Here is a 12,140-nt window from a genome sequence, read left to right on the forward strand (position 1 = left end):
TTTCAAGATTTTTATTTGTTCATAATAAAAAATACAGTATACAAAACATATTAAAAACTCATTTGAGTTGCACAAGAGAGGAGTCCAACTCTACCATGCACAAAGCAGCTTGTCTGTCTGTTGTGAACAGGAGAAGACCGTGGGATATATGTTGTAAGACAGTAGTAGAAAACCCTGGTTAGACCCCAGGGGTTGGGGAACCTGCTGTTTCCTTTTCTTATTAATCAACCCCTAGTTAACCCTTCTCATCAAGGCACCTACTGTGTAGATTGGACATGTAGGTGTAATTAGCCATAAGCTGATGGCCTATCTGGGGGCAAGGTTGAGTGACTACCACCACCTTACAATTACACCTATCCACTGATTCATCTTTTCCGATCTGGATGTAGTGCCTAAGGGCTTGTTAGTTTGGAATACAGCATATTGACCAGGAACTGTCCATACATTTTCAGTTTGCTGATCTTGTCAACAATCTATATTTTATCCTAATTCCACAATTTGTTTAGGTTTTTTTTCTGCAAGCAGCTTCAGTCTTGAGGATGACTGCACGCGGAAATTAACTGCATATGGAGACACACATTCTAAAGGCGACTGACTGATTCAATAAATGAATGAAACGCTACCCTCAGTCCTCACAGCTTTACATACAGTAACAGGTATTTGGCACAACAGACACATGAGGCGTATGATGGCTGTGTGAAAGTGACATGGTATGATAAATGTCACAGAGAATACTATACGGACCTGGAATCAGAGCAACAGGCATAATATTTACTCCATAATGGCAACCAGAAAATGTGGATTTAACATGGTCATTGACTTCAATAGGCGATAGTCAACTCCTGATAAATACAATGGACTAGCAGTTGTGTATTCAGACTGGTGGACGTCAATGAATGCACCTACAGTTTGCGTTTATCCAATGTACACTTATCAGGAGTCGTCGACTAGTAGTTTTTTATAGACCCCTTTCTGTGTTTGTTAACATTGCTGCAAATTGGTGGCAGCAAAAAAAGCCTATATTTAGATGTTACTTATGAGTGCATTTCACACTACTTTTGGATTATAATTGGATTTTAAGGCTCGTATGAATGTCCTGCTTAATATAATGTTTGTGTTATCGCAAATCAACTGCATTATACTTTAAAAAAACACTTCAACTTCAACCAGTAAAATCGATATTTGGCTAGCTTTTGCTACAGCCTATGTCAATGAGCGTTAGCATTCTAGCTAACAACTGCTGCATCCAAAAGTTATTTTTCAAAGAATCACCAAATATAATCTTAGCGACTGTTCCAGCTAGAATCAAAACATCACGGTAAGCGTATGAGACCCCAAAAAAGTTATTTTGTTAAGAGTAATATCGTAAATCTAGGCTATGTTGAATAGACGCATATGGCGACGGCTTTCTTACTGCAGCCAAGAGTCACGCGCATCTGCATGACTTCAGTGTCTAAAAAAACAGTATTTGGCATTTTGTTATTGTCTAACATCAATAGAGAACTCTTATGCCCCATTGGTTGAAATCAGGATGACATGTACAGTAAGGTGTACATTAAGTTAGCAATGTGTTATCTGATTCAGAATACATTCAGGTCAGGTGTGTGAGTGGAAGGGTTTGCATAGGAAAAGCGTTAAGAGGAGCGCTCCAACCATAGTGAGTTAGTTCTACTTAGTCTGATTTGGATGGTGATGGGGTTTTTGATTAATCTGTTACTTTAACGTTCCCATTACATCCTGGTCTGCCAGATACTGCTTGGGGTCTATAGCTTGGCACTGATTAGAAACTCAGAACTGAGATGATGGCAGAAACACTTTAGCAGCTATGGGACTATCTCTACAAAGTTCCATTTTCTTGAAGCTTTAAAGGGGAGTTGTAGTGGTTCACAGTCCATTGCATGGTGAAAGCCATCAGAGAAATACTAGAACAATTGTTTAAAGTAGATGAGAAATCAGAAAATGCACTTGCATGAAAGACAAGGTGAGCAAACAACAAAAACTCAAGACATTACAAAATGTCACAAATATTACTTAAAAAAACATTATCCAGAAATCCAATCTGCAGTGTGACAGAGGACATTAAACCCTGTGACAGCTTCCCAACAGAAACCAGAACAGTGGAGCCATAACAGGTGGTGGGCTGAACCTGGTCATGTACTGTAACTCTAGCCTGCCTCCACTTCCATTGTTTTCAGTTCTCTCAGAAGTGGTAAGAAAGCTTCAGAGTTCAAATAGGTATGTCCACTGCAAACAATAAAATATTAAAAAACATACTGTTTGGCTTTGCCCTTTTAACTCAAAACGCCATTGGTAATAGTAGCTATTTTTACTAAGATGAACCCCCTCCTCTTCCTCCTTCCTCTCCTCCCTTTCTCCACCTCCTTCCTCTCCTTTCTCCCTTCGCTTAAATAAAGATGCCTCTTCCTCCTCTCTCCCTCCCAACTCATTCACCACCTCGTTCCTCTCCATCCACACTTCACCTAGATAAACTCCCCTCCTCCTACTCCTCCCCCTTCTGCGATCAGCTTGCCTTTCTTCTTCAGTCTCTTGAGCAGGCAGGAGGCAATGCCTAGAGCACCGCCCTTTAAGAAGCGAACAAAGTTGTCTCCCACCAGCGGGCCCATGGCGAACAGTCCTGGGTCCTTGGTGCACTCGAAGGTGTAGGGGTGCACATCCACAGGGTTCTGCTTGCAGGAGATGGGTTTGGTGGGGTCCAGTCCCAGGTACTGGCCCTGGCCCTTGAGGAAGAACAGGTTGGGGTGGGTGCCGATCAACACCAGTGCCATGGAGATCTTAAAGGCCTTGAGGGAGTTGCTCCCCTGCAGGACACACTTCATGTCTGGCTGGAAGGACACCACGCAGTGCTCTGGGAAGCTGGTGTAGTCAGGGAACAGAACGGGACCACCACTGGCGGCCATGTTAGTTGTGGTGGGTTGGGGCTTGGAGCACATCTTGGAGCAGACTGAGGCGGCCATGCTGGGAAGGCCATTGGTAGTGGAGGTGGCAGCCATGTTTGGTGTTGCATGGGTCTGGGAGTGCATCATGTGGTAGACCTTGTGGTATTCTGGGTAGAGGGTCTTGGGTAGCTGTTTAAAGATGAGGCCTGGGTCGTCTACGTGTTTGCGGAACACATGCAGCACGGAAATGTTGTTGTTACAAGCGCACAAAACCGCATCCGCCGCGCTTAACCCCGCCCCCACGATCAGCACCGGATCAGAGTTTGGCCCAAGCTTCTTCCGGCTCACAGCCAATCCAAGGGCAGAGATGCTGTGGAACACAAAGGGAAGATCCTCCCCCTCCACACCCAGCTGAGCTGGCGAATCAGACGCGCCCGTGGCCAGAACTACATTCTCCGAAAACAGGCAGAAAGGAACGTGGGTGTCGCCCTGCACCCGCTGGTACCCCCTCACCTCCCACAGGCCCACACCTCCCCCTTCATCTACACCCTCACCCTCCCTCCCCTCGTACACCCCCTTTCCCCCCTCCCCCAACCCTCCATGACCATTCTCTAGACCCTCCCCCTCGTGTCCACGGAAAAGTTTCTGCACAGAGGTCACGTAGGTGTTGTCAACAAAGTTCTGCTTCAGGCCCATCAGCTTGACGTAGTTACGGTAGTAAGACGAGATCTCCTCTGGAGTGGCCCGGTCGTTGGTCACGCCCCTGGGGGAGGGGGGTGGGGGGGAGAAGAGCACTCGTTGTCAAACACAAGATCCTTTAGTAAACTCTGTTAGAGTATTAAGGAGATTTCAGCTGTCTCATTGTTTTGAATCTATTTAACTTCATTGCAGCCTCTATCTATCTCTCTCCATCCTTCCCTCCTTCCCTCTCTGCATTTGCCATTGTCAGTACCTGCATTTGCCATTGTTAGTCAGGTCTCGGTAGTTGATCCCTGGCAGTTCCATCCAGATGCCCAGACTGATGGTCAGCATGGAGCCCTCCATCACCTAGAAGAGAGAGAGAAAATAAAGAGGATTGGAGGTGAGGATTTTAAGAATGGAGTTTAGGTTTAGCATTGGAACATAGGGATGAGGAGATTTGGGGGTTGATGTTTAGGGGTGAAGTCTTTCCAGGTTTCCCAGGCATAGCTTTGCCCAGCACCATGGGTGAGGTGTAGGGATAAATGAATGGGGAAAGGAGGGTATAAGCTGTCTAGGAATAACTCACGTGCCAGGCCCCTCCAGGCGTAGCCCTGCCCAGCACCAGGTGAGGGAGGTGCTGCTGCTTGTCTCGTCTCCACTGTAGCACAGGGGGAAACTCGTAGCCAAAATCAGCATTGGGGTGCAGCAGGGTGTCAAACAGCACCGCTACAGGGTTTCCTGACCGCCCCTCCAGACCTTCACTCAGATACTCCAGATCCTGCATAGAGAGACCAGACTTTATCATGTTTCAATGATTATGTGTTTGTCAACTGTGATCTGTGTGTGTGTGTGTGCTGTATGTGTGTTTAATGCAATGCTTTGATGTTCACCTGTTCAGTGATGGGCAGGTGTCTGGTCTCCTGTAACTTCCTGTACAGAACAGGGTTTGGGTGAACAGCTGAAGGGTCCAGGTAGGGCTTGTAGCCACTCAGCAGGTAGGACAGGCAGATACCTGATGGCCCGTTACCTACAGAGACATACAGAGGAGATAATCAAATGTTTGCAATGTCAGAGGTTACCTGTGAATGATGACGGCGGGCGAGGTGGGATGGCGAAGGGGTGCTAGCGTCTCGGGGCAGAGTTAAAGGTTAGGGTTAGATGTTAGCGGTCAGAGGTTAGGGCTAAACATACCTATGATGACCACAGGCAGTGTGGGGGGATGCTCTCGAGGCACAGTGGTCTCTTCCAGAAGAGGCATGGCTGTAGCCAGGGCCAGAGCCGGCACACTGAGAGGAGAGAGAGAGAGAGAGAGAGGGAGAGGGAGAGAGAGAGAGAGAAAAGGGGTCACCATGGTGACAGGATGGATGGATACTCGTAAACAAAGTGAAGATGGTTGGTGGTTGCAGACAGTCTTTCATTCTCTCACCGGTTAAGTGAGTCAGGTACAGTAGAGTGAGTGTGGGACTGCCAAATCATACAGAGAAGAATGTCTGCTTGGCCAACAGTAGAGCTGTTGTCTGTTAGAGTGTGTTAGAGTTAGAGCCTTTTAGCTGAGAGAGAGGGTTGTGGTCTGTGAGTCTGCTTCTCAGTCTGGTGTGACAGGTTCAAACCGGACTGGATCGGCCGTCGACGGTTGTTGTTTTATGTGAGCGTAGATCCCATCCCTCGGTCTGTCTCTATCGGCGCTCAGCTGACTCTCCAGCACACACACATGGAATAAAACAACTCTATTCATCCTGCTATTGTGTCCGTCTCTCTGTCTGTCTGTCTGTCTGTCTGTCTGTCTGTCTGTCTGTCTGTCTGTCTGTCTGTCTGTCTGTCTGTCTGTCTGTCTGTCTGTCTGTCTGTCTGTCTGTCTGTCTGTCTCTCTGTACACACACACACACACACACTCACACACACACACACACACACACACAGTCATGTATATACACACACATCCAATCAGGACCACAACACCCCTCCCTCCCTCCCTCCCACCCCACACCACCCCTCCCCTGCCACCCCGCCACACCCCCTGCATCGTACACACAGCCCGTGGCTAGACGAACCTCCTCTTCCCAAACAAAAGACAGTATGTATCAAATCTATGGAGGCTCAGGTCTGTTGTGCCATGGTGCCATTGTGTGTGTGTGTATGCGTGTTTATGTTATGTGGCGGTGCCATTGTGTGCCCGGCGGGGTGGAAATCCCCCCTGATCACTTCCAGCAGGCTCTAATCCTGCCAGGCCTGTTTATATATTTACAGCCCTTTTCACTGGCGGTGCAGTGGGAATGTAGACCTGGCACGCTGACAGACTAGACAAGAGGGGAGCGCCTCCCTACCCCCATCCCCGTACACACCCACCCAAACATCTCCCCTCTAACCCTGCCTCATGCACACACCTCCTCCCGGTTCCCCTGCTTCCCACCACCTGCCACAGGTCATCCACACCCTCTCTCCTCCCACTTCCCTTCTGACATACACCCACCATCCCTCCCACCTCCCCTCTGACATGCACCCACCATCCCTCCCACCTCCCCTCTGACATGCACCCACCATCCCTCCCACCTCCCCTCTGACATGCACCCACCATCCCTCCCACCTCCCCTCTGACATGCACCCACCATCCCTCCCACCTCCCCTCTGACATGCACCCACCATCCCTCCCACCTCCCCTCTGACATGCACCCACCATCCCTCCCACCTCCCCTCTGACATGCACCCACCATCCCTCCCACCTCCCCTCTGACATGCACCCACCATCCATCCCACCTCCCCTCTGACATGCACCCACCATCCATCCCACCTCCCCTCTGACATGCACCCACCATCCCTCCCACCTCCCCTCTGACATGCACCCACCATCCCTCCCACCTCCCCTCTGACATGCACCCACCATCCCTCCCACCTCCCCTCTGACATGCACCCACCATCCCTCCCACCTCCCCTCTGACATGCACCCACCATCCCTCCCACCTCCCCTCTGACATGCACCCACCATCCCTCCCTCCCCCCCTCTGACATGCACCCACCATCCCTCCCCTCCCCCTTCTGACATGCACCCACCATCCCTCCCTCCCCCCTCTGACATGCACCCACCATCCCTCCCTCCCCCCTCTGACAAGCATCCACCATCCCTCCCTCCCCCCTCTGACATGCACCCACCATCCCTCCCTCCCCCCTCTGACAAGCATCCACCATCCCTCCCTCCCCCCCTCTGACATGCACCCACCATCCCTCCCTCCCCCTTCTGACATGCACCCACCATCCCTCCCTCCCCCCTCTGACATGCACCCACCATCCCTCCCTCCCCCCTCTGACAAGCATCCACCATCCCTCCCTCCCCCCTCTGACATGCACCCACCATCCCTCCCTCCCCCCTCTGACAAGCATCCACCATCCCTCCCTCCCCCCCTCTGACATGCACCCACCATCCCTCCCTCCCCCTTCTGACATGCACCCACCATCCCTCCCACCCTCCCCTCTGACATGCACCCACCATCCCTCCCACCTCCCCTCTGACATGCACCCACCATCCCTCCCTCCCCCCTCTGACATGCACCCACCATCCCTCCCTCCCCCTTCTGACATGCACCCACCATCCCTCCCTCCCCCCTCTGACATGCACCCACCATCCCTCCCTCCCCCCTCTGACAAGCATCCACCATCCCTCCCTCCCCCCCTCTGACATGCACCCACCATCCCTCCCTCCCCCTTCTGACATGCACCCACCATCCCTCCCTCCCCCCTCTGACATGCACCCACCATCCCTCCCTCCCCCCTCTGACATGCACCCACCATCCCTCCCTCCCCCCTCTGACAAGCATCCACCATCCCTCCCTCCCCCCCCTGACATGCACCCACCATCCCTCCCACCTCCCCTCTGACATGCATCCACCATCCCTCCCTCCCCCCCTCTGACATGCACCCAACATCCCTCCCTCCCCCCTCTGACATGCATCCACCATCCCTCCCTCCCCCCCTCTGACATGCATCCACCATCCCTCACTCCCCCCTCTGACATGCATCCACCATCCCTCACTCCCCTCCCGCATCTCCCCCTTTCCACCTCCCACTCCCCTGCCCAGCCCTGGGTGAGAGAGCACTGCAGGCTGTTTTTCACCCAGTGGCAGGATTCCATACACTGGCCGTGCTCTGTTTGGGCGGGAGTACCAGAGAAAGTTATGGAGGGAGCAGGCAGTGGGTAATGGAGAGCCGTGCCCCCTGTTTGGCAGGCTAAATCTGGCATTTCCACACCACTGACCAATTTAACACTGTCACCCACATTCAGCCAGCTTACTCACATGGAGGGGGGGGATATATACTCAAAACTTGTAGAACTTCTACCTGGGTTACTGTAAAGCACTTTTTTTTTTTTTAAAGCACATATACATATATACATACACACATATATATATATATATATATTAGTGCTTTTAACCAAAAAAATGTCACAAATATAAAAACGGATTAATACATTGATTTGTTATGCGTGGCTTGAATGGGTTAGGTTCAGTGCCAGGGTTGAATGGGTTAGGTGGCAGTGCCAGGGTTGAATGGGTTAGGTGGCAGTGCCAGGGTTGAATGGGTTAGGTTCAGTGCCAGGGTTGAATGGGTTAGGTGGCAGTGCCAGGGTTGAATGGGTTAAGGTGGCAGTGCCAGGGTTGAATGGGTTAGGTGTCAGTGCCAGGGTTGAATGGGTTAGGTTCAGTGCCAGGGTTGAATGGGTTAGGTGGCAGTGCCAGGGTTGAATGGGTTAGGTGGCAGTGCCAGGGTTGAATGGGTTAGGTGGCAGTGTCAGGGTTGAATGGGTTAGGTGGCAGTGCCAGGGTTGAATGGGTTAGGTGGCAGTGCCAGAGTTGAATGGGTTAGGTGGCAGTGCCAGGGTTGAATGGGTTAGGTGGCAGTGCCAGGGTTGAATGGGTTAGGTGGCAGTGCCAGGGTTGAATGGGTTAGGTGGCAGTGCCAGGGTTGAATGGGTTAGGTGGCAGTGCCAGGGTTGAATGGGTTAGGTGGCAGTGCCAGGGTTGAATGGGTTAGGTGGCAGTGCCAGGGTTGAATGGGTTAGGTGGCAGTGCCAGGGTTGGGGTCAATTCCCTACCAACTTAACAAGCCAGGGGACACTTGTTAGATCAGATTTAAAAAATAATTACGCTCAGGGCAAAACTCACTCAGTATCTGCACCTTCACAAAGTCTGTACCTTTTAAGTTTAAACAAGAATAAAGAATAAAATGTTAAACAGGAAGAAAAACTTTACATATTTTACATATTTTCGCTGTTAAAAATAACAAGAGCAAAATTTGTACAGGTGCCACGAACTTTGTACTGTGTCGGAATATCAATGGTGCGATATTCAATATTCTATCATTACCTTTTGCTATTCTCTCTCTCAGCATCTGCACAGTTCTTCCAGTAAATGTGTTTTTGTTAAGTTTGCTGTGTAAATTGTTCAAAGTAGTCTATTTGCATAGAGTTCTATGGTTTGTTAAACTTTGAAATCAATAGTTTTTGTTTGGCATACATTTTAAAGTAAAAAATCTGAGTAAAAGCATCATTCCGTTACCGTGGAGATTCCCAGCTTCAGTAATCCCTGCATGTAAAAGTGCTGATATAAAGCCAGCTGCATAAGGCTGGCATTCTGAGCTGGAATGTTTGAAATAAATAGGCCTAATAGGTATTTTATCTGTTTTAGCTGTAATTGTGTTTTATGTTCTTGTACTGTAAAGCCTCGTTTACACCATGCACTAACGTGAGTTTGGGGATCTGATCAATATGATCCAATCACTATCTGATTATGGTTTGTTTAATTTACAGATTGTATTAAAATGTGTCTCTTATCCATCCACTGTGTCCGCATTGTAGCCAGATTAGCTGTTATTTGACAGATAATCTGGCCAGACAGATAATAATAATATGTATTTAAAGACATTTACTGATTACATAAATCAATGGTGCTGCTACCTGACAATGAGTTTAGAGGCAGGTATATTGATGATTTAAATGGTTTGGCTTGTGTGCCTGACTGCCTCCGAAGGTGGTCAGGAAGATCGGATCACAATGTGGCTGTTAATCGTCTATACCTGTCTACAAATGTGGGCACAATCAGAATGAGGACAAAGTGTGCATGTTAGCACCAGGTATAAACAGGGCTTAATTCAACCCTCCATTTGGCTAACTATGCCTATACCACAATAAGAATTGAGCAAATTTGTCATATTTCTGAGACAAAAAATGTATGATTGTTACTGTAATCAATGTTATATTCTCTACAAATAGGCTTGTGGATTGCACAATTACCGCCCATCACAGGACTTGTCTAGTCTAAAAGGCACTGCGATTTTGACCCGTTACACAATCTATACAGCATCCTATATTAGGCTGCTATAGGGTATGCTACTCAGTCTCTCCCCTCCGTGATCTTGAGAGTGATTCCATCGTGCGCGGGCGCACATGCGAAGAGCGACAATTTCATCATCCTTGTAGGGTACCTCCTATAATTTAGGTCAGACACTCCCGGCCATCCTCTAGCTCTCCGCATCCCTCCAAGAGAAAGCAGCAACACCATCCCTCAGCTCTGAGGCGGCAGCTCTGTAGGCTACTTACCTCGGTACGATGTATCTCTATATCTCCCAATCGCTCCTCTGTACGGCCGCGCCGCTCTCACTGTATATATACAGTCGCCGGTGGGAGGCTCTATCGAGATCATGAGATGACACACCACCTCCCTCACTCACTCTCACTTTCGCTCTCTCTCTGCCATGAACAGACACTGTCTGATGAGATGTGTTTTAACCATTAATGAGAGCATCCAATCCCGAATATGCAACGAATGTCACCCGATACTTTTATCTATCCACCTCAAGGACAGATGTCATTATTTCAGGAGAGAGAAACCGGTTTCTATGTTTGACCAAAGACTATGGATATACTGACAAGATACACGTCTCTCCGCCCTGCAATTGGAATCGTTGTCCACAAAGCAACACCGCGGTCTGTCTAGCTGCCGCCTATCCTTCTTCTTCTTCTTCTTCTTCTTCTTCTTCTTCTTCTTCTTCTATGGTATTATGACGGTCCGCAAACAAGCGTTAGAGGTGCATGCCGACACCTACTGTAGGGTGGTAAGGGTGGAAAAAAAGCCATTGTACAAAATAAAAAGACATCATACAAAATTGTCCTACTTAAATTAGTACACTCGTAAGAACTTAAGCATTACGAAACTTAAATTCGATCAAATAAACCTTACGTAGCAAATTTGCTATTAATTTAGTTGACCAAATCTGACACACTCATTGACCGCCATACAAAAACGTATTGCTTTGTAGGCGAAACAAGGAAAAATCGCCAGCTGGTGAGGGTGACAGATTTTCCACCGAGTTGGGCATCTCTCTTCCTCTTCCTCTCTGGCTTGACTTCAGCGTCACATCGAAACTTGTTCCGTTCAGTCGCGCTGCACCGGTAGGGCAGGTATAGGGCGCGAGCACAGATTCGTAGTCTCGGCAAAGAGCGCGCGCTCAGACCATCGCGCGGCTTCTTCTGGTTCAAGAACCTGACGAGGAAACAAAAATTGATCAATTTGATGACGCTATATTGTAGTTAACGTCCATATTGGAACGCGGCAGGAAATCCATATATGGCCCCAGACACCCATATTGGGGCGGCAGGTAGCATAGTGGTTAGAGTGTTGGACTAGTAACTGAAAGGTTGCAATATCGAATCCCTGAGCTGACAAGGTAAAAATCTGTCGTTCTGCCCCAGAACAAGGCTGTTAACCCACTGTTCCTAGGCCGTCATTGAAAATAAGAATTTGTTCTTAACCAACTTGCCTAGTTAAATAAAGGTAAAATAAATCAAATTAATTGGAACGCACGGGCTACTAGCGAGGAACTCCTTAAATGGTCATAGAGTGTGACCATAATAATTTGCTCACCTACATCCAATCTTCATTAGCTACAAGTCAATCTCAATAATCAACCACCCTCATAGTATTTAAACAGCATCCTTCTTCACGCCTTTGTACATCTGTCTTACAAACAGTCTGTACGACAAGTGCATGCTGTTGCTTGACGCTAACCAGCCTATTGGCACCCTGCGTTAAGGCGGGCCAGCTCAACCCTGATCCATGACCGGCTACACTCGGGGGTTAGCGCTGCCAGCAGGCTCAGCACAACCTTAACTCCTCAGGCTTCTTGCACAATGGCAGCAGCCAGCTCAACCTCGGTTCACTTCTGGGAGGTGCCAGCACAACCACGGCCTACGGCTGGAGGTTGGCCCTGCCAGCAGGCTCAGCACAACCACTTGTTCATGAATGGAGGCTGATCCAGTCTCGAGGACAGCTACCAACCCCAATCCATGACTGGGGACTGGCCTCCCCGACCATCAACCATAATGCCGAACTATATCAATGCTACCCCTTCCAACGTGTTCGTCAGATGGTGAGAAGCCAAACTTGTGAAATTTGTCACAATCATCTAGGCCCCATTGGTCCCCAAGAGCACAAAATGTTTCTTTGACATACCAATAGACCCAATAAAATCTAGACTGAACAAAAGTATAAACGCAACATGCAATCATTTTAACGA

General features: G+C 49.0%; 1 protein-coding gene across 1 annotated transcript; it reads right to left on the reverse strand.

Annotated features, from left to right (window-relative positions):
* Window positions 1-43: 43 nt before the first annotated feature.
* On the reverse strand, window positions 44-10,594 carry LOC106575309 (oxidative stress-induced growth inhibitor 2). The gene is made up of 6 exons (XM_045718981.2): window positions 10,165-10,594; window positions 4,770-4,864; window positions 4,469-4,605; window positions 4,165-4,356; window positions 3,850-3,944; window positions 44-3,660 (listed from the first exon to the last, which is right to left on the reverse strand). Exons 2-6 carry the CDS (start codon window positions 4,834-4,836, stop codon window positions 2,481-2,483), a joined length of 1,671 nt encoding a protein of 556 aa, XP_045574937.1. The 5' UTR covers window positions 4,837-4,864; window positions 10,165-10,594; the 3' UTR covers window positions 44-2,480.
* Between the last annotated feature and the right edge of the window lie 1,546 nt (window positions 10,595-12,140).

The sequence above is a fragment of the Salmo salar genome, chromosome 05 (genome assembly GCF_965601325.2).
Source record: "Salmo salar chromosome 05, fSalSal1, whole genome shotgun sequence".
NCBI lineage: Eukaryota > Metazoa > Chordata > Actinopteri > Salmoniformes > Salmonidae > Salmo > Salmo salar.

Coding starts and splice junctions, on each gene's coding strand:
- LOC106575309 (XM_045718981.2), bottom strand. CDS start 4,836: ATGCCTCTTCTGGAAGAGACCACTGTGCCTCGAGAGCATCCCCCCACA. Junction 4,606..4,769: donor ACTGCCTGTGGTCATCATAG/GTATGTTTAGCC, acceptor ATGTCTCTGTAG/GTAACGGGCCATCAGGTATC. Junction 3,945..4,164: donor CGCCTGGAGGGGCCTGGCAC/GTGAGTTATTCC, acceptor TCTCTCTTCTAG/GTGATGGAGGGCTCCATGCT.